At 41.1% G+C, this 21572-nt stretch overlaps 1 protein-coding gene across 2 annotated transcripts; it reads right to left on the bottom strand.

Moving 5' to 3' along the window:
* Positions 1–536: 536 nt before the first annotated feature.
* LOC118621721 (epididymal secretory glutathione peroxidase-like) lies at positions 537–15318 on the bottom strand. Of its 2 annotated transcripts, XM_036249083.1 has the most exons (5): positions 15232–15318; positions 11694–11847; positions 2268–2385; positions 1747–1846; positions 537–743 (listed from the first exon to the last, which is right to left on the bottom strand). In XM_036249083.1, the coding sequence occupies exons 1-5, from the start codon at positions 15316–15318 to the stop codon at positions 537–539; spliced, it is 666 nt and encodes a 221-aa protein (XP_036104976.1). The 2 variants fall into 2 exon arrangements, with proteins under 2 accessions (XP_036104976.1, XP_036104977.1); XM_036249084.1 differs by lacking the exons at positions 537–743; positions 2268–2385 and having other exon boundaries at positions 1785–1846.
* Between the last annotated feature and the right edge of the window lie 6254 nt (positions 15319–21572).

Here is a 21572-nt window from a genome sequence, read left to right as displayed (position 1 = left end):
GTCTCCCTTCGTATGGGTGATCTCCAGCTCCCCCTCTTAAGGCCCCTACAGGAGAATGACAGGTCAGTTGGGGAGTGGAGTATCATGAATGAAGATTGATCAACAGTTGGAAACTGACAATACATGTTTCACCAGGAGAGGACAAGTGTTAGGAAGGGGAACCTAGACTGCATGGCTCCAACCTCCAAGGCTATTTCTGCACCTTCAGGGTAGAGAGAGGGAGTCAGAATGTCTAAATTGTCTTCTTCAGGATACTGTGGGCAACTGAACCTTTCTCATGGAATGACGGTTTTCCTTTGGTGGATATGAATTTTTAAGTTTGTAACAGAGATCTGAGGATGTAAGGTTTTCATTTTTTGTTTCTCAGCCACATACTTTTGCAAGGAGCAAAAGCAGAATACAAAGCAATTTAGCAGAGAGAGAAATTTAACAACAAGAGGCGACTGAGCCCAGGACACCATTTAAAAAGACAGGCGGACTCTTCGAGCAGGTCTCAGGTGAGAAGCAGAACAGCTCCTGCCCCGAACGTGGCGCTCCTAATTAGCCTTGAACCGCTTCAAGTACGTCAGGATGTCCGACTTGACTGTACTGACTGGAGCCCGATGGGACCAGCGCATGACAGGGACTCCATCAGGCCCCACCAGGAACTTTTCAAAATTCCAGCGAATGTCCTGGACCTTTATTGGGTCCCAGGAGATTTGTCTGAAAGACCCCAAAAGCTCAGAGGGGTGAGGACAGGAGTTCTGGAAAAGAGAATGACATCATCACATCCCCTTCCGAATGACCCCGGCTCTTTTCACCCACAGGGCGCACCCTCCCCGCCTGCACCTAGACCTTTCAATTTTTTGTGATTCCTCGTACATTCTGTGGATCGCCACCATACCCACTGCCAAGAATGTTTTAGATGTCACAGCAAGTGTGTTCCATCTTAATGTCTCTCCCGGCCTCACCGCAGAATCACCTGCTGTGGAAAGCTATGTGACCACTCTGGACTTTTTCTGCTGGTGGCTTAGATTACAATGTGGTTTCTCAGGTCTTAGGCATTTAAAAAATATCTTTTGAGACTAACATAGAGTTACTAGCATTTTGTTTTATCAAATAAGAAATTAAAAAACAATAATCATGTCGTCATTTGATTTAATAAAAAAGATTCTTTTAAAAATAAATTGCAGGGCAGCCCTATAAGTCATTTGAATTTATAAAACTCCTTATACTGTTCTAGTTTCTTCAGTTTACTGAGGGTTTGGCTTTGGCCCACAGTCCAGCATTTAGAAACAGCTCTGGCAACCTGCAGGGAGCCTCTCAGCTCGTGCACCCCTGCACCTGAAAGAAACTCACCGAACTGTGAGCACCTGTGGGTCTCCATGTGTCCCTCTCTGGAATGAGCCTGCCAAGGGGCAGGCCCTGTGTCCTGTTCCTCGTGTTGTTCTCAGTATGTAGCACACTACCTTATGGGGGGCAGGCCCTGGATCGAGGTGCCTTGAGTGACTGAGTGCATGAATCTCAATGAGCAAAACAGGTCCCAGTGAAAGCTGCAGTTCACACAACTCTCGCCACCACTCAAAGCCCAGCCCCGCCGACACCGATGGAATCAATGCCAGTCCCTGTGCTGGTCTGGAGATTTCCTTTAGGTCCAAGTCCACCTCCAGGCGTAAACGCGAAGTGGACCTTTGGTCCATTTCTGTCACACCAACTCTATGACAGATGTATTAGGAAAGCAGGGGCGTATATCAGTAATTCACTCACCTTCAAAAAGGTGAAAACCTTCTGTTCTTTTTCCCCATTCACATCACCTTTCTCAAAAAGCTGGAAATTTGGTACATATCCTCCCCCTGGACGGACATGCCTGTAAGGAGCCACACAGGGCATGAGAAAGCTGTGCAGGAGCACCGGACTTCACCGCCATGGGAGAGGGAGGGAGAGGCGCACACATAGACAGGGCTGGGCAGGAAGAATGAGGCATTTTTTTACTTTGGCCTCTCCAATTCACTTAATTTTTCTCTATTCTACAACCTGTCCCATGCCCCACATTGTTTCTGCACCAGCCATTTCAGTGCTCGTGCCCCTTCGGTCTCCCTGAACAGGGAGGGGAGAGTCCCTGGTCACAGCCCAGGTCACACTAGGGTAGGTCGGAGTTAAAGTCAGTTTGCAGGTGCTGCTGAGTCTATTAGCCCAGAACCATCCAGTAAGTCCAACAATGGAAGGGCCTCTGAAGACTGAAGAAACGTGGACAGAGGCCTCCCACATGGTTCTGAGAAGGGACTTACTTCAGTCCCAGAAGGATCTCTGAGTTCTCTCCTGGTTCTTGCTTTCCAAATTGGTTGCAGGGGAAGCCCAGTATAACCAGTCCAAATGGCTTCAGCTCTTCCTGAAGTGTGTTCAGATCTGTGGTAGAGAAGGGATAGGATGGCAGCCTGGCTAGAGACTTTGTCTTGTGCAGAGAAAAATTACATTTCACAGGAAGGGAAACAGAGGCCCAAGGAAGGAAAAAATTCTGTAGATTAGAAAGGCTATTAGAGACCAAATCTTTAGACAAGCATTCAAGCCCTTCGTTAAAGTATAGTATTTCCCAAGTGTGCAACACATCGGAATGAACTGTGGGCTCTCCCTTGAAAACAGGGGTGCCTAGGCCCATTCCAGAGAGTTCTCTGATCCCACTCCTTGGAGATAGTTCCCTGTCACCTTAATTACTCAAAAGCGCAGCAGGTCACGGCTGTGGAAAATAGAATGGTGATTCCTCAAAATAATAAAAAATGGAACTAACCGTGATTTAGCAATCCCATTTTTAGGTATATATGCAAGTAATTGAAACAGGGTTTCAAAGAGATATTTGTACACCCATGTCCATAGCAGCAATATTCACAGTACTCAAGAGGTGGAAACAACCCAAATGTCCACTGATGAATGAATGATAAACAAAGGTGGTCTATTCAAATAATGGAATATCACTCAGCCTTAAAAAGGAAGGAAACTCTGCCACATGCTATAATATAGATGAACCCTGAAGATAGTTTGTTAACTAAAACAAACTATAAAAAGATAAACATTCTATGATTCCACTTACATGAGGTATATGCAGTAGTTAAATTTATAGAAACAACATTAGAATAGTGGTTTCTAGGACAGGAGGAGGAAAGGGGAGCTGTTTAATGAGTGTAGAGTTTCAGTTTTGCAAGATGAAATGTTCTGAGGACTTGTTTTACAACAATGTGCATGTTTTAATAATGTTGAACAGTACACTTAAAATGGTTAAGATGCTAAATTTTCTTATGTCTTTCTTTGACACACTTTTTTTAATCCTCACCTGGGAATATGTTTATTGATTTTAGAGAGAGGAAGTGAGGGAAAGAGAAAAAACTTTGATGTGTGAGAGAAATATCACACATTTCTCTCATATATGTTTGGTTTTCTCCCATATGTGCCGATACTGGGATCGAACCCTGATCAGAATTGAACCTGCAACCTCTTGGTGTACAGAACAATGCTCCAACCAATGCTCCACCTTGCCAGGGCTCTTTACCACAATTTTTAAAAAAGCTCACAGGGTAATTCTTTTTTTCTTTTTATATATTATATCTTATTTTATTTTTTAATTAATTAATTAATTTTTGTTACACATGTTTCTCCTACCCCCCCACTGATTCCCCCTTCTCCTCCCTCCCCGCCCTGTCCCCAGCTTTGTTGTCCATGACCATTCTTCATGCACACATGCATGTAAGTTCTGTGGTTTATCTCTCCCCCACCACCCCCTCTTCTGGGGATTGTCAGTCTTTACCCCCCTTCCACGTCTCTGGGACTACCTCATTTCTCAGACTGTTATGTTTATTATATTCCACAAAAAAGTGAGATCATATGGATACTTGTCTTTCTCTCTTTGGCTTGTTTCACTTAGGATAATACTTTCCAGGTCCCTCCTGTCATCTCAAAGGATAAGAGATCTTTCTTTCTTACAGCTGCATAGCATTCCATTGTGTGTATGTACCACATCTTTTTTATCCATTCGTCTACTGATGGACATTTGGGCTGTTTCCAGATCTGAGCTATTGTAAATAGTGCTGCTACAAACATGCAGGTACATATCTTTCTGATTGGTGTTTCAGGCTCCTTAGGGTATATTCCTAGAAGTGAGATCACTGGGTCAAATGGAAGTTCAGTTTTTAATTTTTTGAGGTAACGCCATATTGTTTTCCATAGTGGCTACACCAGTCTGCATTCCCACCAGCAGTGTATTAGAGTCCCCTTTTCTCCACACCCTCGCCAACACATGTTGTTTGATGATTTGTTGATGGCAGCCATTCTGACAGGTGTAAGGTGATACCTCGTTGTTTTAATATGCATCTCTCTGATGATTAGTGATGTTGAGCATTTCGTCATATGTCTCTTAGCCATTTGTATGTCCTATTTGAAGAGAAGTCTATTTAGTTCCTCTGCCCATTTTTTATTTAATTTTTTAAAATTAATTAATTTATTATTGTTACAGATGATTCTCATTTTCCACCCACTGATTCCCCCCTCACCCTCCCTCCCCACCCTGTCCCCAGCTTTGTTGTCCATGTCCATTGTTCATGCACACATGCATATAAGTTCTGTGGTTTATCTCCACCCCCCACCCCCTCTTCTGGGGATTGTCAGTCTGTACCTCACTTCCACGTCTCTGGGACTACCCCATTCCTCAGACTGTTATGTTCATTATATTCCACAAATAAGTGAGATCATATGATACTTGTCTTTCTCTGTTTGTCTTGTTTTGCTTAGGATAATACTTCCCAGGTCCTTATGTAGTCTCAAAGGATAAGAGTTCTTTCTTTCTTACAGCTGCATAGTACTCCATTGTGTATATGTACCCCTGCTTTTTTATCCATTCGTCTACTAATGGACATTTCAGCTGTGTCCAGATCTTAGCTATTATAAATAGTGCTGCTATGAACATGGGGGTACATATATTCTTTCTTAGTGGTGTTCCAGGCTTCTTAGGGTATATTCCTAGGAGTAGGATGACTGGGTCAAATCCTCCGCCCATTTTTCAATTGGGTTCTTTGTCTTCCTTTTGTTGAGTTGCATGAGTACTCTGTATATATTATAAATTAACCCCTTTTCTGATATATCATTGGCAATTAGGCTCTCCCATAGACTGGGTTGCCTTTCCATTTTGGTGGTTGTTTCTTTTGCTGCGCAGAAGTTTTGAGTTTGATGTAGTCCCATGAGTTCATTTTCTACTTTGTTTCTGTTGCCTTAGGTGATGTATCAGTGAAAATTCTGCTGCATATGATGTCTGAAATTTTGTTGCCTACATTCTCTTCTAGAATTTTTCTGGATTCATGAGTTACGTTTAAGTCTTTTATCCATTTTGAGTTTATTCTTGTGTATGGTGTAAGTGGATGGTCTAGTTTTATTTTTTTTGCATGTAGCTGTCCAATTTTCCCAACACCATTTATTAAAGAGGCTGTCTTCACTCCAGTGTATGCTCCTGCTCCCTTTGTCAAATATTAATTGAGCATACTGCCTTGGGTCCATTTATGGGTTCTCTGTTCTGTTACACTGGTCTATATGTCTGTTCTTGTGTCAGTACCATGCTCTTTTGATTACAGTGGCTTTGTAGTATAACCTGAAATCTGGTTATGTGATCCCTCCAACTTTGTTCATGTTTTTCAAGATTGCTGTGGCTATTCGAGGTCTCTTTTGGTTCCATACGAACTTTCTAAGTATTTTTTCTAGTTCTGTGAAGTATGTCGTTGGTATTTTGATGGGGATTGCCTTGAATCCATAGATTGCTTTGGGTAGTATGGACATTTTAATGATGTTAATTCTTCCAATCTATGAACAAGGTATGTGCTTCCACTTTTTTATATCTTCCTCTATTTCTTTTTTCAATGACCTGTAGTTTTCTGTGAATAGGTCCTTTATTTCTTTGGTTAAGTTTATTTCTAGGTATCTTAACTTTTTGCCACGATGATAAATGGGATTGTTTTTATAGTTTCTCTATTTGTGAGTTCATCATTGGTGTATAAGAATGTCATCAATTTCTTGATGCTATTTTGTATCCTGCTACTTTGCCAAATTCATTTATTAAGTCTAGTAAATTTTTGATGGGGTTTTTGGGGTTTTCTACGTATAGTATCATGGCATCTGCGAGTTATGACAGTTTCACTTCCTCCTTTCCAATTTGGATCCCTTTTATTTTTTCTTCCTGTTTGATTGCTGTGGCTAGGACTCTAGTGCGATGTTAAATAAGAGTGGTGAAAGTGAGCATCCTTGCCTTGTTCCTGTTCTTAAGGGAAATGCTTTTATTTTTTGTCATGGAGCATAATGTTGGCTGTAGGTCTTTCATATATGGTCTTCATTATGTTGAGATATGATCTCTTTGTTTCCACATTGCTGAGCATTTATCAGAAATACGTGCTGGATTTTGTCGAATGCTTTTTTAGCATTTATTGATATGATCACATGATTTTTATCTTTCATTTTATGTGGTGCATCACCTTTTTTGATTTTCTAATGTTGTACAAGCCTTGCATCCTTTGGATGAATCCCTGTTGGTCATGGTGAATAATTTTTTTGATGTATTGCTGGATTTGATTTGCTAGTATTTTGTTCAGGATTTTGGCATCTATGTTAATCAGGGATATTGGCCTGTAGTTTTCTTTCTTTGTAGTGTTTTTTTCTGGTCTTGGAATTAGAATTAAGCTGGCCTCCTAAAATGAGTTTGGAAGTCTTCCTTCTTGAATTTTTTGAAATAGTTTGAGGAGAATTGGTATTAGTTCTTCTTTCAATGTTTGGTAAAATTACCCTGTGAAGCTATCTGGGTTGGGCTTTTTTTTGCTGGGAGATTCTTGATTACATCTTTAATTTCTTTTGTTGTTATTGGTCTGTTCAAGTGTTATATCTCTTCTGGGTCAAGTTTCGGGGGACTATGTGTTTCCAGGAATTTGTCCATTTTGGTTAGATTGTCGAATTTGTTGCCATATAATTGTTCATAATATTTGTTAACAATCCTTTGTATTTCTGTGGTGTCAGTTATTATTTCTTTTCTTTCATTTCTGATTTTGCGTATTTGAGTTCTCTCTCTTTGTTTCTTGGTGAGTCTAGCTAAGGGTCCATCAATCTTGTTTATCTTTTTGAAAAACCAGCTCTTTGTTTCATTGATCCTTTGAATTGTTTTTTTTGTTTTTTGTTTTTGGTTTTGGTTTCCATGTCATTTATTTCTGCTCTAATCTTTACTATTTTCTTCCTTTTAATTGCTCTGTTTTTTGATTTTTTGTTTTTAAATTTGCTTTCTAGTTCTTTAAGTTGTGAGGTTAGATAGTCTATTAGAGATTTTTTTCTTGTTTCTTGAGGTAGGCCTGTAGTGCTATGAACTTCTCTCTCAGAACTGCTTTCGCTGCATCCCATACGGTTTGTGTTGTTGTGTGTTCATTTTCATTAGTTTCCAGCAAGTTTCTAATTTCTTCCTTGATCTCCAGTGTAACCCATTCATTGTTCAGTAACATGCTATTTGGCTTCCACGTTTTTAAATGTCTTTGCATGTTCTCATTGCAGTAGATTTCTAGTTGCATGCCATTGTGATCTGAGAAGATGCTTGATATGATTTCAATCTTCTTGAACCTGTAGAGACTTCGTTTGTGCCCTAACATGTGGTCTATATTTAAGAAAGTTCCATGTGCACTTGAAAAGAATGTGAATTCTGAAGTTTTCGGTTGTAATCCTCTGTAGATATCTATGGAATTCATTTGATCTAGTGCTTCATTTAGAGTCTGTGTTTCCTTGTTAATTATTTGTGTAGAAGATTTATCCGGTGATGTCAGTGGGGTTTTGAAGTCCCCTGTTATGATTGTATTGCTGGCAATTTCTCCTTTGAAGTCCTCCAAAAGATTTTTAATATATGTTGGTGCTTTCATATTGGGTGCATATATGTTTACCAAGGTTGGCTAGATCCTTTCAATATTATGTAGTGGCCTTCTTTGTCTCTAGTCATGGTCTTCATTTTGAAATCTACTTGAACAGATATGAGTATTGCTACCTCAGCTTTTTTTTGCTTTCCGCTTGCTTGAAAGATTTTGTTCCATCCCTTCACTTTCAACCAATGTGAGTCTTTTGTTGTGAGGTGGTCTCTTGTAAACAACATATATGTGAGTCCTGCTTTCTTATCCAGTCAGCTACTCTGTGTCTTTTTATTGAAGCATTCAAACCATTCACATTTAAGGTGATAATTGATATGTACTTATTTATTGCCATTTTTGTTTAGTGTGGTTCTACTTTTCTTTCTTTTTCTTCTAATAATTACAGCAGTCCTTTTAACATTTCTTACAGTGCTAGTTCGGTGCAAATGTATATTCTTAGCCTTTTTTTTTTTTTTTTGGTCTGAAAAGCTCTTTATTTGACCTTCTATTTTGAATGATAGCCTTGCTGGATAGAGTAGTCTTGGATTCAGATCCTTGTTTCTCATGACCTTGATTACTTCATTCCACTGCCTTCTGGCCTGTAGTGTCTCTGTTGAGAAGTCAGCTGAGAGCCTAATGGGGTTTCCTTTGTAGGTAACCTGTTGCTTATCTCTTGCTGCCTTTAGCGTTCTCTCTTTGTCTTTCATTTTTGGCCTTTTAATTACTGTGTGTTTTGGTGTCATCCTGTTTGGGTTCTTCTTACTTGGGGCTCTCTGTGCTTTTTAAAGTTGAATGCCTTCTTTCCTCACCAGGTTAGGAAAGTTTTCGGTCACTATTTCTTCAAATATATTCTCTAACCCTTGCCCATTTTCTTCCTCTTCGGGTACACCTATGATGCAAATGTTATTACATTTCCAGTTGTCCCACAGTTTTCTTAAGCTGTCTTTCTGTTTTTTTAATTGTTTCTTCCTTTTGGTTTTCTGATTGGTTGATTGTCTCTAACCTGTCTTCTAATTCACTAATCTGGTCCTCAGCTTCCTTTACTGTCTGGTTAGTCCTTCCAACGTGTTCTTAACTTCCCTGTGTCATTTTTTATTTCCACTTGGTTGGTTTTCAGTGTTTCTGTATCTTTCCTCATGGTGGTGATATCCTTACTCATGCTGTTGGGCTTCCTCAAAATCATGGCTCTGAACTCTACTTCTGATAATTTGCTTAGCTGCATTTTATTGATCTCATCTTCAATAGAGTTCTCTTGTTCTTTCATCTGGGATTTGTTTCTTTGTTTCACCATGTTGGCAATCTCTGTGGGTTTTGGAGCCTGCCCAATTTTCCCTGTGGGTGTTGGTGTTTTGCTATTTGTGGCTTCCTCTACTGGGTTTGGATGAGCCTGGGTGAACTCACGTTGAACACCCCTTTCAAGTCTTACTTTCCTGGGTAGATTTGCAAGCCAAGGAAAGGTTCAGTTATCCTCTAGCTCTTTCCTGGTGGCTAGTAGTCTCAGTTACTTAGTGCCTTGGAATGTAGCCCTGGTGTTTAGCATAAGAGGATTTTCAGAGTGTGGGATAGATGCTTGTTGTTTATGAGCCTCAATTTGCATTTTTTTTTGCCTCAACTGGGATAGGCTGAATCTCCTAGAGGGGAAGAGCTGCTGCTTTTCTATAAAGCTCTGGGAAGGAGCACACTGGCCACCATCCTTTGTGGCCACAATTCAGAAAAAACTCTGAGTGCCCTCCAAATCCCGGGTTAGCGCTCTGTCAGGGCTCTCTGTGCTGTGGATCAGGCTTGGTCTTTATTCCCCAAGGGCGTTGCTCACAGCTAAGACTGCTGCTGTCCATGGGCTCCCAGCTTGCCACCCTCTCATGCCTCAACTCCTACCAGTGTCTCACAGGGTAATTTTTAAGCAAAGCCAGGTTTAAATACCACTGTTCACCAGTTTGTCTTCTTTGGTTGGTTAATTAGTAGATTAAATTTTTTTTTGAAGGAAAAAGACACGGACAATGACACTGGGCTTTTCTCCAGTGGTGGGCTGGCCCACCCTGGGTTGGATGTAAGCAACCTGATGGGCAAAGAGAACCAAAGGAATTCCCACTGAGCTTCCTCATGTTCTTCAACAGTCTGGGGATGTTAAACATGCACTCTACCTGAAATTCTCATTGATGTGCAAAATTACAAGATTCTAACTGCCTTCTCCCACTGCCAGGCAATTTGCCAACTTGTCCGCTCAGACTTTTATAATCATCTTCTTTGTTAACCATTTCTGGGCTGGATGCCTTCAGTCCCCTGGCAAACACTAGCCAGACCCACTGAGATTCAGGTCAACCAACTGATATCTCCTCTTTGTGTTTCTGTTTGTTTGTTTTACTAGAGATTGCTTTCCTGTTTCCACATGGCTCCTCAGTACCCTTCCCCACATCCTTCCCTCTGTCTTTAGTCACTATAGATAATTGCATATTCCAGAAAAATAAATCAGGAAACCTGTCTTCCTGTCCTTGAGCAAGTACTCCTCAGTTTCCTCATGTGTTATGTACAGAGTGCAAACTGAATAAGTTGGTTCTTACAGTTCTTTTAAACTGGTAAGATGAATTATGGTTTAATAGAATATTATTCAGTGTTTTATAAAAATCAGGAAATGGCCTGAACGCTAAAGCACCTCATTAATTTTAAAAAGCAACATGGCAAGTAGTGTTCATGTTATATCACAGCTGGAGGAGAAGCAGAAAAAGAATAATCTATATACAGGGTGGAGAAAAAGTAGGTTTAAAGTTGAGAGCATGCAAAAAATAGAGTTTATTCTTACATTATTATTTACTAATCATTGTATTATTTTCCATACGAACAACTGTAAACATACTTTTGCCCCACCCTGTATTTTGTAAACATAATATTGTTTGTTTGGAGGGAAGGGAAGGAGGTGAAGCAACTTTTTACCCTAAACACTTTCATTCCTGTTGAATTGTGAACCCTTTGAATATATTAGTCATTCAAAACATAATTGAAAACAAAAAATTAAGTTCTTATTAGTTCAAATAAAAGAAATGCATCTGTTTCTGATATAATTCACCCTTTTCACTATTTATTGGCTTTTAAACCGCATGACCTAACATCTGAGAGCTATGAAATGCCTCCTGCACCATGCACAGCACGAGAAAACTGTGTCTAAGGGAGGTGTCCAGGTTGGAGAGGGAGCACCTGCCTCCATTATTGCCTCCTCCTTGACCACCCCTCACTCCAGTCAAACACAGTTAAGGTTTAAAATACCTTTCCCTTTTAACATGTCTTTTAAGTTACCTGTAAAATCCTGAAAAAGTCTCAAAAATATTTGTTCTCTCTCCTGTATTTACCAAGGAGATTTGAATCTTCAGAGAGGCTGCTAGTTCTCACATGTATATTAATTGTCCTGAAAATTTCAGGAGCAAAGCTTAGGCAAGATATAGAGAAGGAATCAGCAAACTTTCTTTGTAAAAGTCAGATAGCATATATTTCAGAATTTACAAGTCAGGTGGCCTCTGTCACCACTACTCATATAACCGCTCAGCTCTGCTTTGTTGAGCATAAAATCAGCTGCAGACAATATGTAAATAAATGGGCATGGCTGTGTTCCAATAAATCTTTGTTTATACAAGCAGGCTGGCCAGATTTTGCCTGTGGGCCATAGTTTGCTGACTCCTGACATTGGGGAATGAAGTAACTTGATCATAAGTATTTATCTTGATTCATAATTAGAATTAAAACATAGTTATATTAAAACATACTTATGATTTAGAATATAGTGAACTGGAAAATTTAGCCCCAAGTGGATTTGATATAAATTCTTACCAGTGTATTGGACTGTTAGACCACAGTAGGTGGCCACGTTGACCAAGAGGACATGCTTGCCCTCGTACTGCCTGAACGGGACGCGCTCCTTCCCACTGAGCGCGAGGGCGTCGTACTCATAGATGGTGCCTTTCACGTCTTTGTAGCAATCCATCTGGAAGATTTAAAAATGACAACATTAATAACAGTAACTCCTAACATCTGCACAACCTTCCATGCATTCACTGAAGAATCCATGGACTCGCTGTAGCCTGGGACACAAGCAAGTATGATGTAATAACAAGACTGGGAGTTCTCGTGATTTGAAAGCCAAAGGTTGTTGTTTTTGTGTTTTTTTTTTTTTTTTTTTTTTTTTTTTTTTTTTTTGTGGGAGGGAGAAAGAGGAACAGAGAGAGAAAGAGAAACATCGATGTGAAAGGGACACATCAAGTGGCTGCCACCCGGGGACAAACCGCAACTGAGGCACATGCCCCCAGCAGGAACCGAACCTGGGTCTTTCCGGACCGCAGGCCGACGCCCCAGCCGCTGAGTCAAACCGGCCAGGGCAAAAGCCAAAGGTTTTTTTTGAGCAACAAACATGTTTCTCTCCCTATTATCCTGGAAGAAGCTAGATACCAAGAAACGCTTGGATGAGTGCAAAGGAGCAGAGGTCCGTGAGCAGGACGAGGGCCCTGCAGCTGAGTGGGTGGAAGAGAAAAGCACACTGGCTGTCATGCTTCTGTGACAATAAGGTTGCTCCTTGGCTGTAGACTGAAGATATCCTGCCTGGAGTCTTTCAGTGTAGGAAAGAATACTTAAATACTTAATTGCTTAAGTATTTCACAACAGCCTAGGTACTTGTTTCACTTTCCCTAGCCTTCTGACTTCTCACTGCGCCCGTTAGCGGGGGAGTGCAGAGAGCTCTCTCTCTGGTTGGTGGAATCAGAAGCCAGCTCTATTGTTAAATTCCTTTGTGAACCTGGGACGTTCTCATTCTTGACTCTGTTTCCCGGTGGTAAAATGAAGAGATTCATCTAGATTACTATTGCATCCTCAGGGGCCTTCTGTGTTTAACATTCTAGAATCTAATATTATCTCTACCTTGGGTAAGTTTCTCTTTCATGTCACTCTCTTATTTATATGATCATCTTACAAGCCAATACCATAAAAACTCCAACTTTCTGTAGCTCCCTAGAAGGGAGATGAAGAGCTCAAAAATCCGCCTGCAAGTGGTTCACTAATATCTGTCTAGCGTTATCCGTCTTCACACACACTCAGCTCCCCCCACTGTGCTCTAGGTGTCCAATGCCTGCCTTCACTACCAGCTCCATCTGCCCTATTTCTTCCCAAATCTCCTGAGCATATTTGATCAGAGTTCTACATAATAGAAATAAGTTCTATATGAAATTCTCACTGTCTGTTCTTAGGATAAATTCCTCTACAAGGCATATCGTCATATTTCTCCTGTCTCTATCTATGTGGGGTCCATGCAGTACCCAAGGGGTACTGAGGGACGTTGGAGCAAACTGCTCATGGGATATAGGGAGTATAACATAGGAAGTATGAGAAGGAAGTTTCCAAGCCATGTAATGAGAAAAAGGCAGAGGGGAACTGAACAAAGAGCAGAGAGAAAGACATATCTGACAAAGAGGTCCCAACTTAAATTAGGAATAAACTTGACTTCCTGAAAATGCAGTGGACCAGTAAGGATTTTAGAGAAACACCTTCTTCCTCCCACCTAAAGGAGTGCTGCAACACAAAACAAACCTGTCTTGCCCAACTTTGCAAGCCCACTGCTTCTGCTGTTAGCACCCCATGCTGCAGCTGGTGGGGAGCGAGCTGTCTCCTATGCAGGCTCCTGCACTTTTCCCTAAATGCACGCGCACATACACATACATGCAGAACTGAGACATGCATAAAGACAATATTATATGAAAACATCCATTTCTATTTTCATGATGTGTGGTTCCAAGCTAAACATTTTAAATAATTGGCATTTCCCCCCCATTTGCTACTGCAATGAAAATTACTAAAAAGCATGTTGGCTACTAGAATGTGGGGTCTTAGAGAAACTCTAGACTTGAAGATGCCTTTTAATTCAGCTTACTCCTGATATTCATGGTTGTTACAAATTTATTTAAGTTTGTATGATATGTCTCAAATATCTCCAGAATCAGCTTTGATTAAGCAAATTCTACAGCTCAAGGTTTCCACACCCAATTAGGCGGAACTGGGTAACACAAAAAATGTATCAATTTCTGCCCTGGCCGGTTTGGCTCAGTGGTTGGAGAATCAGCCTGCGAACCAGAGAGTCCTGGGTTCGGTTCCTGCTAGGGGCATGTACCAAAAAAGAAAAAAAAAAGATCAATTTTCAAAAACAGAAAGTCACCCAGGAAGTTCTCTAGTCAATTTCAGAGAGAGGGAGAGATCTTAGTAAAGCTGACATTTATAGAACACATTATATGAATAACAATTTTTGCTCACCCTCCCATAAGGAAGATACTGTTGCCCACAATTTTATAATGAAGAAGCAGAGGTTAAAAGAAATGAAGTGACTTGTCCAAGGCCAAGAGTGGTAACCCACCATGTGAATGAGAATTCACTTGCCCCTAACTTCATGATTCCCTTTCGGTTGAAGACATCTAATGCACATCTAATTCACTGCTATCCTTCCCTCAACCACCCCTACCACTGCTATATATTTTAAAGATTACAACTCACTGAAAGTTCAGATGGTGCTTAGCATTTTTAGGCAATATAGCATTTATTATTATTATTTTTAATCCTCAACCGAGGATATGCTTATTGTTTTTAGAGAAAGGGGAAGGGAGAGAGAGACATCTATGTGAGAGAGAACATCAGATGGTTGCTCTCCATACACGCCCAACCAGAGATGAAACCTGCAACCCAAGGATGTGCCTGACCGGGATTTGGACCCCCAGCCTTCCAGTCCAAACCACTGAGGCACACCAGCCAGGTCTGCCATGCACACGTCTACTTAGCAAGGCAACTGAGTTATGAACTGAAAACCAAATTGAGGCTAGAACCCAAGGCTCCTGATGATAAATCTGGTTGTTTTGGGCCTCCTATTTTTCTTTCTATGTGTTTCATGTTTCTCTGATGAGTCTGACTTTATACATCCTTAAAAACATCTACATTATTTTTTCCTTTGCTTTGTGGTTTTCCTACACAGCCTCTCCTCCAAACCCTTGTCCCACCCACTCTGATGTCCACTGCTCTCCTATGCCTCAGGCCCAGCTCCAAGGCAGATACTGATATGGCTGGAGGAGTATCCAGGTGATCTCTGCCTAGAGAAGGAAAGGAGAAGGGACCACATTAAGGAGACTCTTTTTTTCCTACTCACATTTAATTCAAGGATCACCCATGTATAGATTTGAAGAGATTCAAAGAGAAGAGAAGAAAGGTTTAGGGGAAACCACAAAGAAGAAGAAAGCAGAGGTTGGAGTCTCACAGGAAGGACTGAAGAGTGGGATCTTGGAGAGCAGGACCAGAGTAACTTCCCATGAGAACTCTGCCGCTTTCTTCGGAAATCACTCACCTTCATCTTCTCCACCTTGGGATTTGTCTGCACAAAGCCAGCTAGGAGGAGGGGGAAAAGGTAGGAGGCCCTGAACTGTGCAGTCATTACAGCACTGGTCTGAGAGTCTGGCACCTTGGCAGCCTTTTGATACCCTGGCGGGAGCAGCCCAAGCCTTCACAGCCAGTAGCAGGACGGCAGGTGTTTCTGGGTGTGAGTGGGGCACACGGATGTAGAACTTAAACCACATCCTTACCTACTCACACCCCCATGAGCACTCAGTGTTCAGCAGTGAGATGCGGACCTGGGACTCATAAGTTCTGGCAGAATTATGAAAATGGGATGGCAAGTACTCCATGGCCCTTGAAGGCTATTATCTCCTTTCACTGAGTGAATAGGAGTTTCTAGATGCAGACACAGACTCCCAGACTGCACGAAAGTTGCTGTAAAAGGGACACCATAAACATTCCAAGCACTGTTTCTATTTCTAATATTTGAGCCAAAAAAGTCAAAGGATGGACCACATAAGATCTCTCTAAAAGAGCTAGAAAGAAATTGGCCCTGAGCAGGGGAAACACATATTTACAATATGTGGGAAGGAAGTCCATTACTATGTTAATTATACAAATGTTTTCAAGTGCTTGTAAATCAGTAAGAAAACCAATCAACCTGCCAGAAGGAATTCACCAGACAGTAAAACAAATGGCATCTGTGGAAGGATTCAATGTTCTCTTCTCACCAATAATCAAAGAGGTATAAATGAGAAAAAATGTGTTCTGCATTTATCAGCTTGGCCAAGGTTGAAAGGAATGTGGTCCTCAGCCTGGGTGTCAGTCCCTTATAAAAGGCTCTCACAGACCAGGGGGGGCGTGGGGCTATCAACACCTGCTAACTTTCTTGAGGAGAGTCTGCTGGTCTGAACGCAGTGCTGTTTAAAAAACCCTCTTAATCTCTTAAAAGAATAAACAGTGCTTGGCTTCTCAACCAGCAACTATTTTCACAACCACCCATTCAGCAGCAGTTTCCAACGACTGTTCAATAGTCTCAGGTAAAATTCTGGAAGAATGCTTTTTTATTTTTATTTTATTTTATTTTTATCCTCACCCGAGGACATTTTCTCATTTTTTGTTCAGGTAGAGTGGGAGGGAGAGAGAGGAACAGAGAGAGAGATAGAGAAACATCGATGTGAAAGGGACACACCGAGTGGCTGCCACCCGCACAACCGACCAGGGCCGGGGACAAACTGCAACCGAGGTACATGCCCTTAGCGGGAACCGAACCCGGGTCTCTCCGGACCGCAGGCCGACGCTCTAACCGCTGAGCCAAACCGGCCAGGGCTGGAAGAATGCTTTGATGTGCAGCCCTGCAGCCCTAGGAATTGCTGGGTTTCTCACATAACATAAGAACATATTTAATCCTCGTCAGTCTCCTGGGAGGCTTACCAAGACCTTCCTCTTTCTTGTCTTCAGTACAGTTTTACTTTTTGGACCTCAAGTGCTAAGTTTGAGTTAATCATATGCCTAAATTCAAGATCATGGTTCCTTGTGAGCCCCCTCTGTTGCTTTATTTATGACTCTTCCCTTTGATTACCAAACTCAATTTTCTTTCTTGTATCCCAGAGGCAAACTATGTTTATTATTCATGTTGTTTGCATTCTTGAAAAACGTATACAGTCCTCATCAGAGCTATAGAAAAAAAAAACCTAATAATTAGCTCTATTTCTGTTCTCTTTTTAAAGTATTTTGTGTTTTTTAATTAGAGTTGACCTACAATATTATACTAGTTTCATTATATTATATTAGACATTTATATAACTGACAAAGTGAATACATCAATACATTTAGTGCTCACCTGGCACCACACAGTTATTACACTACTACTGACCATATTCCCAATGGTGCAATGCATCCTTGTGACTATTTTGTAACTGCCAACTTTTGTTTCTTTAACCCCTTTACCTTTTTCACTCATCCCCCTAACACCCTTCCATCTGACAACCATGAACATGTTCTTTATAAATTCATGTGTCTATAAATTTGTTTCTATTTTGTTTTTTAGATTCAACATCTAAGTGAAATAATAGTATTTTTCTTTCTCTGTCTGACTTATTTCACTTAACATAATACTTTCTAGGTCCACCCATATGTTGCAAATGGCAAGATTTTACTCATTTTATGGTTGAGTCATGTTAAATTGTGTGTGTGTGTGTATGTGTGTGTGTGTGTGTATATATATATATATATATATATATATATATATATATATATTTTTTTTTTTTTATATGGCACCTCCTCTTTATTCATTTGTCTATTGATGGACACTTAGGTTGCTTTCATTTCTTGGCTGTTGTAAATAATGCTTCGATGAACATAGGGATGCATGTCTTTTTAAATTAGTCTTTTGGGTTTCTTTGGATAAACAACCAGAAGTAGAATTGTTGGGTCCTTCTTTGTCTCTTGTTTTCAAGTCTATTTTGTCTGGTATAAGTATTGCTACCTTAGCTTTTTTGTTGTTGTTGTTTCTATTTTCAAGAAATGTCTTTTTCCATCCCTTTACTTTCAGCCTGTGTGTTTCTTTTGTTCTGAGATGGGTGGGTCTCTTGAAGGCAGCATATGTATGGGTCTTATGTTTTAAATAGATTTTTAGAGAGAGAGAGCAAAAGAGAGAGAAAGAGAAACATTGATTTATTGTTATACTTATTTATGCATCCATTGGTTGCTTCGTTTTTTTCCCATTCTTTGTTCAGATAGAGCAGGAGGAAGAGAGAGAGAGAAACATCAACGTGAAAGGGACACATCGAGTGGTTGCCACCCGCACGACCCAACCAGGGCGAGGAGCAAACTGCAACCAAGCTACATGCCCTTAGCGGGAACTGAACCCTAGTCTCTCTGGACCACAGGCCAACGCTCTACCACTGAGCCAAACCAGCCAGGGCCTGAGTTTTGTTTTCTTATCCATTCAGCCACCTTATGTTTTTTGACTGGAGCATTTAATTCATTTATGTTTAAAGTAATCATTGAGCCCTGGAAGGTTTGGCTCAGCAGTTAGAGTATTGGCCTGCGAAACAGTATTGGGTTCGATTTCAGCCAAGGGCACATACCTAGGTTGCTGTTTGTCCCTGGTCCTGGTTGGGGTCATGTGGGTGGCAGCCAATCGATGTGTCTCTCTCACATCAATGTTTCTCTCTCTCTCTCTCTCTCTCTCTCTCTCTCTCCCCCACTCTGTCTGAAGATAAACTTAAAAATATCCTCAGGTGAAGATTAAAAATGAATAAATAAAAAATAAAGTAATCATTGATATATATGTAGTTATTGCCATTTAATTGTTCATATTTAAAAATTTTTTCCTTCTTCTTAAAGAAGTCCCTTTAACATTTCTTATAATACTGGTTTGTTTGGTGGTGATAAATTCCTTTGGCTTTTTCTTGTCTGGGAAGCTATTCATCTCCTTCAATTTTAAATAAGTCTTGCTGGGAAGAGTAATCTTGGTTGTAAGCCCTTGCTTTTCGTCACTTTGAATATTTTGTTCTGTGTTCTTCTGGCCTGAATAGTTTCTGTTGAGAAACCAGCTGATAGTTTTATGGGAGCTCCCTTGTAGGTAACTAACTGTTTTTCTCTTGCTGCCTTTAAGATTCTCTCTTTGTGTATAACTTTTGCCATTTCAATTATGATGTGTTTTGGTGTGATCCTCTTTGAGTTTATCTTGTTTGGGACTCTCTGTGCTTCCTGGACTTGTATGTCTAGTTCCATTGCCAGGTTAGAAAAATTATCCATCATTATTTCTTCAAATAGATTTTTGATTTCTTGCTTTCTCTCTTCTCCTTCTGGTATCCCCATGATGCAAATGTTGGCATGCTTGAAAGTGTCCCAGAGGCCCCTTAAACTCTCCTCATTTTAAAAGTATTTTTCATGTTTGCTGCTCTGATTGGGTGTTTTCTGCTACCTATCTTCCAAATTACTGATTTGATTGTCTGCTTTATTTAATCTACTGTTGATTCTCTGTAATAGATTCTTCATTTCAGTTATTGTAGTCTTCATTTCTGATTAGTTCTTTTATATGAATTCTATTTTCATTTATATGTTTTCTATCTCTTTGTTAAAGTCCTCACTGAAAGTTCTTCTCTTCCCCTAAGTTTGAGCATCCTTATAACCAGTGTTTTAAACTCTGCATCTAGTAGGTTGTCTTTCTCTATTTTGTTTAGTTCTTTTTCTGACTTTGTTCTGTTCTTTCTATTGGAACATGCTTATTTGTCTCCTCCTTTTGGATGACCCCCTATGCTTGTTTCTGTGTATTATGTAGAGCTGTTATATCTCCCAGGCTTGGTAGAGTGGGCTTATGTCATAGGTGTCCTATGGGGCCCAATGGCAAAGTCTCCCTGACACCTGAGCTGGGTGTGTCCCTTGTGCAGGTAGTATGTGACCTTCTGTTGTAGTTGATCTTTGATTGTTGTTTACGTGTCGGGGGGAAGAACTGCCCCCAGGCTGCCTAGTTGTGAGGACTGTTTGTGACTGCAGTGGAGTAGCTGTTGTGCAGTGCAACTGCATGGAGCAGGGTTCACTTTAGTGGGACTCTTGTGTCTGCAGAATCTTCCCTTTGAGTGTGTCATTTGTGGAGGTAATTGGGTGGTTTTCGTGTGGTCTGAGGCCAACCACCAGGTTTATTGGTTCTGGGGCTTCTTGAGGGGATGGGGAAGGCAAGCTCTGGTACAGGCCAAGGTCAGCCACTGCCTCAGGAGCTATAAAGTGATCTTCAGATGGCTGTCATTTGTGCTGGGCTTGAAGGCACCTGAGAGAGGCCAAACTGTGAACTGTGCTTGGGCCACTTAGCATGAGGCACAGGGTACACTGATGCCAATCACTGCTTGTTTGGGGTTTATGAAACTTTGAGAGATTTTAGGAAAGTTTGCAGCAAGAGCAGAGACTGGTCACCTGTATGGAAAAGCTGCTGGAAGTGGCTTGTGTGGGCTAGAAAGTTGAGTGGAACAGGGTCTCAGGGCATGGTGAACAGTGTGAGACAGGTTGATGGAGACTCAGATAAAGCATCTGCATGCTGGCTCTGTGGAGGAAAGAGGTCTCAGCACAGAAACACTGGCCTCTGCAAGCACTTTTGTCTGGGATAAAGCTGTCCCACCAGCCCTCACCTTGAAACTAAATGATTCAGTTCTTTCCATATGTCCCTGATACCTTTCAAGCATCTGTCCCAGCACTGAAACTCAGAGTAAGTGCATCCCAATACGTCCACGCACAGATCCTTTAAGAGGAATGCCTGGGACTCCAGTGGCCCTCTGTCACACGTAGCCACAATCCCTGGTGGTTTCCACAGCCAGAAGTAATGGGGACTTCTCTTTCCAGCCCTCAAACCCTCCACTCCTCAAGGGGGACCTCAGCAGCTGAGATGTCCCTCTCCACCTTTAAGCACAACATGTGGGTGCAAGACCAGCCTGTTCTGTATCTCTGCCCCTCCTACCTGTCTCCAGGTGGCTTCTTCTTCATATCCTTAGTTGTAGGACTTCTGTTCAGCTAGACTTCAGGTGGATATGAATGATGATTGTTCTGTAGTGTAGTTGTAATTTGGATGTGGTTGTGAGAGAATGTGAGTGCAGTGTTTACTTACTTTGGCATCTTGACTGGAGGTCTCTATCATTAGCTCCCTGATATTTAAAAATTACTATTTTTTTCTCCATTTGAACCTCAGCTTCAAAGCATTGAGTTAATCAAACTCTTAAATTTGTGGCACATCATCATCAGCAGGCTGTGTAATAATTCTCTTAGAATATTAAATTAAAAGTTTTTTGTCTCTAGTTTACCTCCTTTTTCCTAAGTCTCGGAGAGGAAGAGTGGCAAGGAAAGAGTTATCACAAACTGGAAAGTCAGCAACGTTTGTTATGTTGCAACAGAACATTTGGTAAAAGTGTTGCCTAATAACTTAGAAGGCCAAATTACTAAAACAAGATTGAATGTGAATGGGGGTTGGCTCTTCGTAATGCTTTGAAGTGTTAGAAAAACAAAACAAAATAAACTTCCATGGCTTAAAGCTTTTCTGAAAGGGCTTACTTAGCCATATTTTAGCCAGACAAGAACGAGGCCCTGGGCGTGGAGTCCGAGTCTCTATCAGCAGGGCTGGGTAGAGAAGACACACGTGTTTGTCGTCTTTGCGTGAACGGGCTCTTTCATGGAAACAGTCTGGGAAGACAGATGGAAGTTGTTGGGAAAGAACTGCTTTGGCTGTAGATAATGGGCAGGAGAAGGTGAAGCCGGGCTGGTTCTGGGACAGTGCAGATCCTGCGGAAGAAGTGTGTGCTCCTTTGGAGAGGTTGTGGGCAACAGTCCAGAAAGTTCATGTATAAACAAGAAGCAGAAGCT

Source organism: Molossus molossus, unplaced genomic scaffold (assembly GCF_014108415.1).
Source record: "Molossus molossus isolate mMolMol1 unplaced genomic scaffold, mMolMol1.p scaffold_m16_p_8, whole genome shotgun sequence".
Taxonomy (NCBI): Eukaryota; Metazoa; Chordata; class Mammalia; order Chiroptera; family Molossidae; genus Molossus; species Molossus molossus.
Note: the sequence above shows the minus strand (reverse complement) of the source record. Positions and strands in the feature narration are given on the sequence as shown.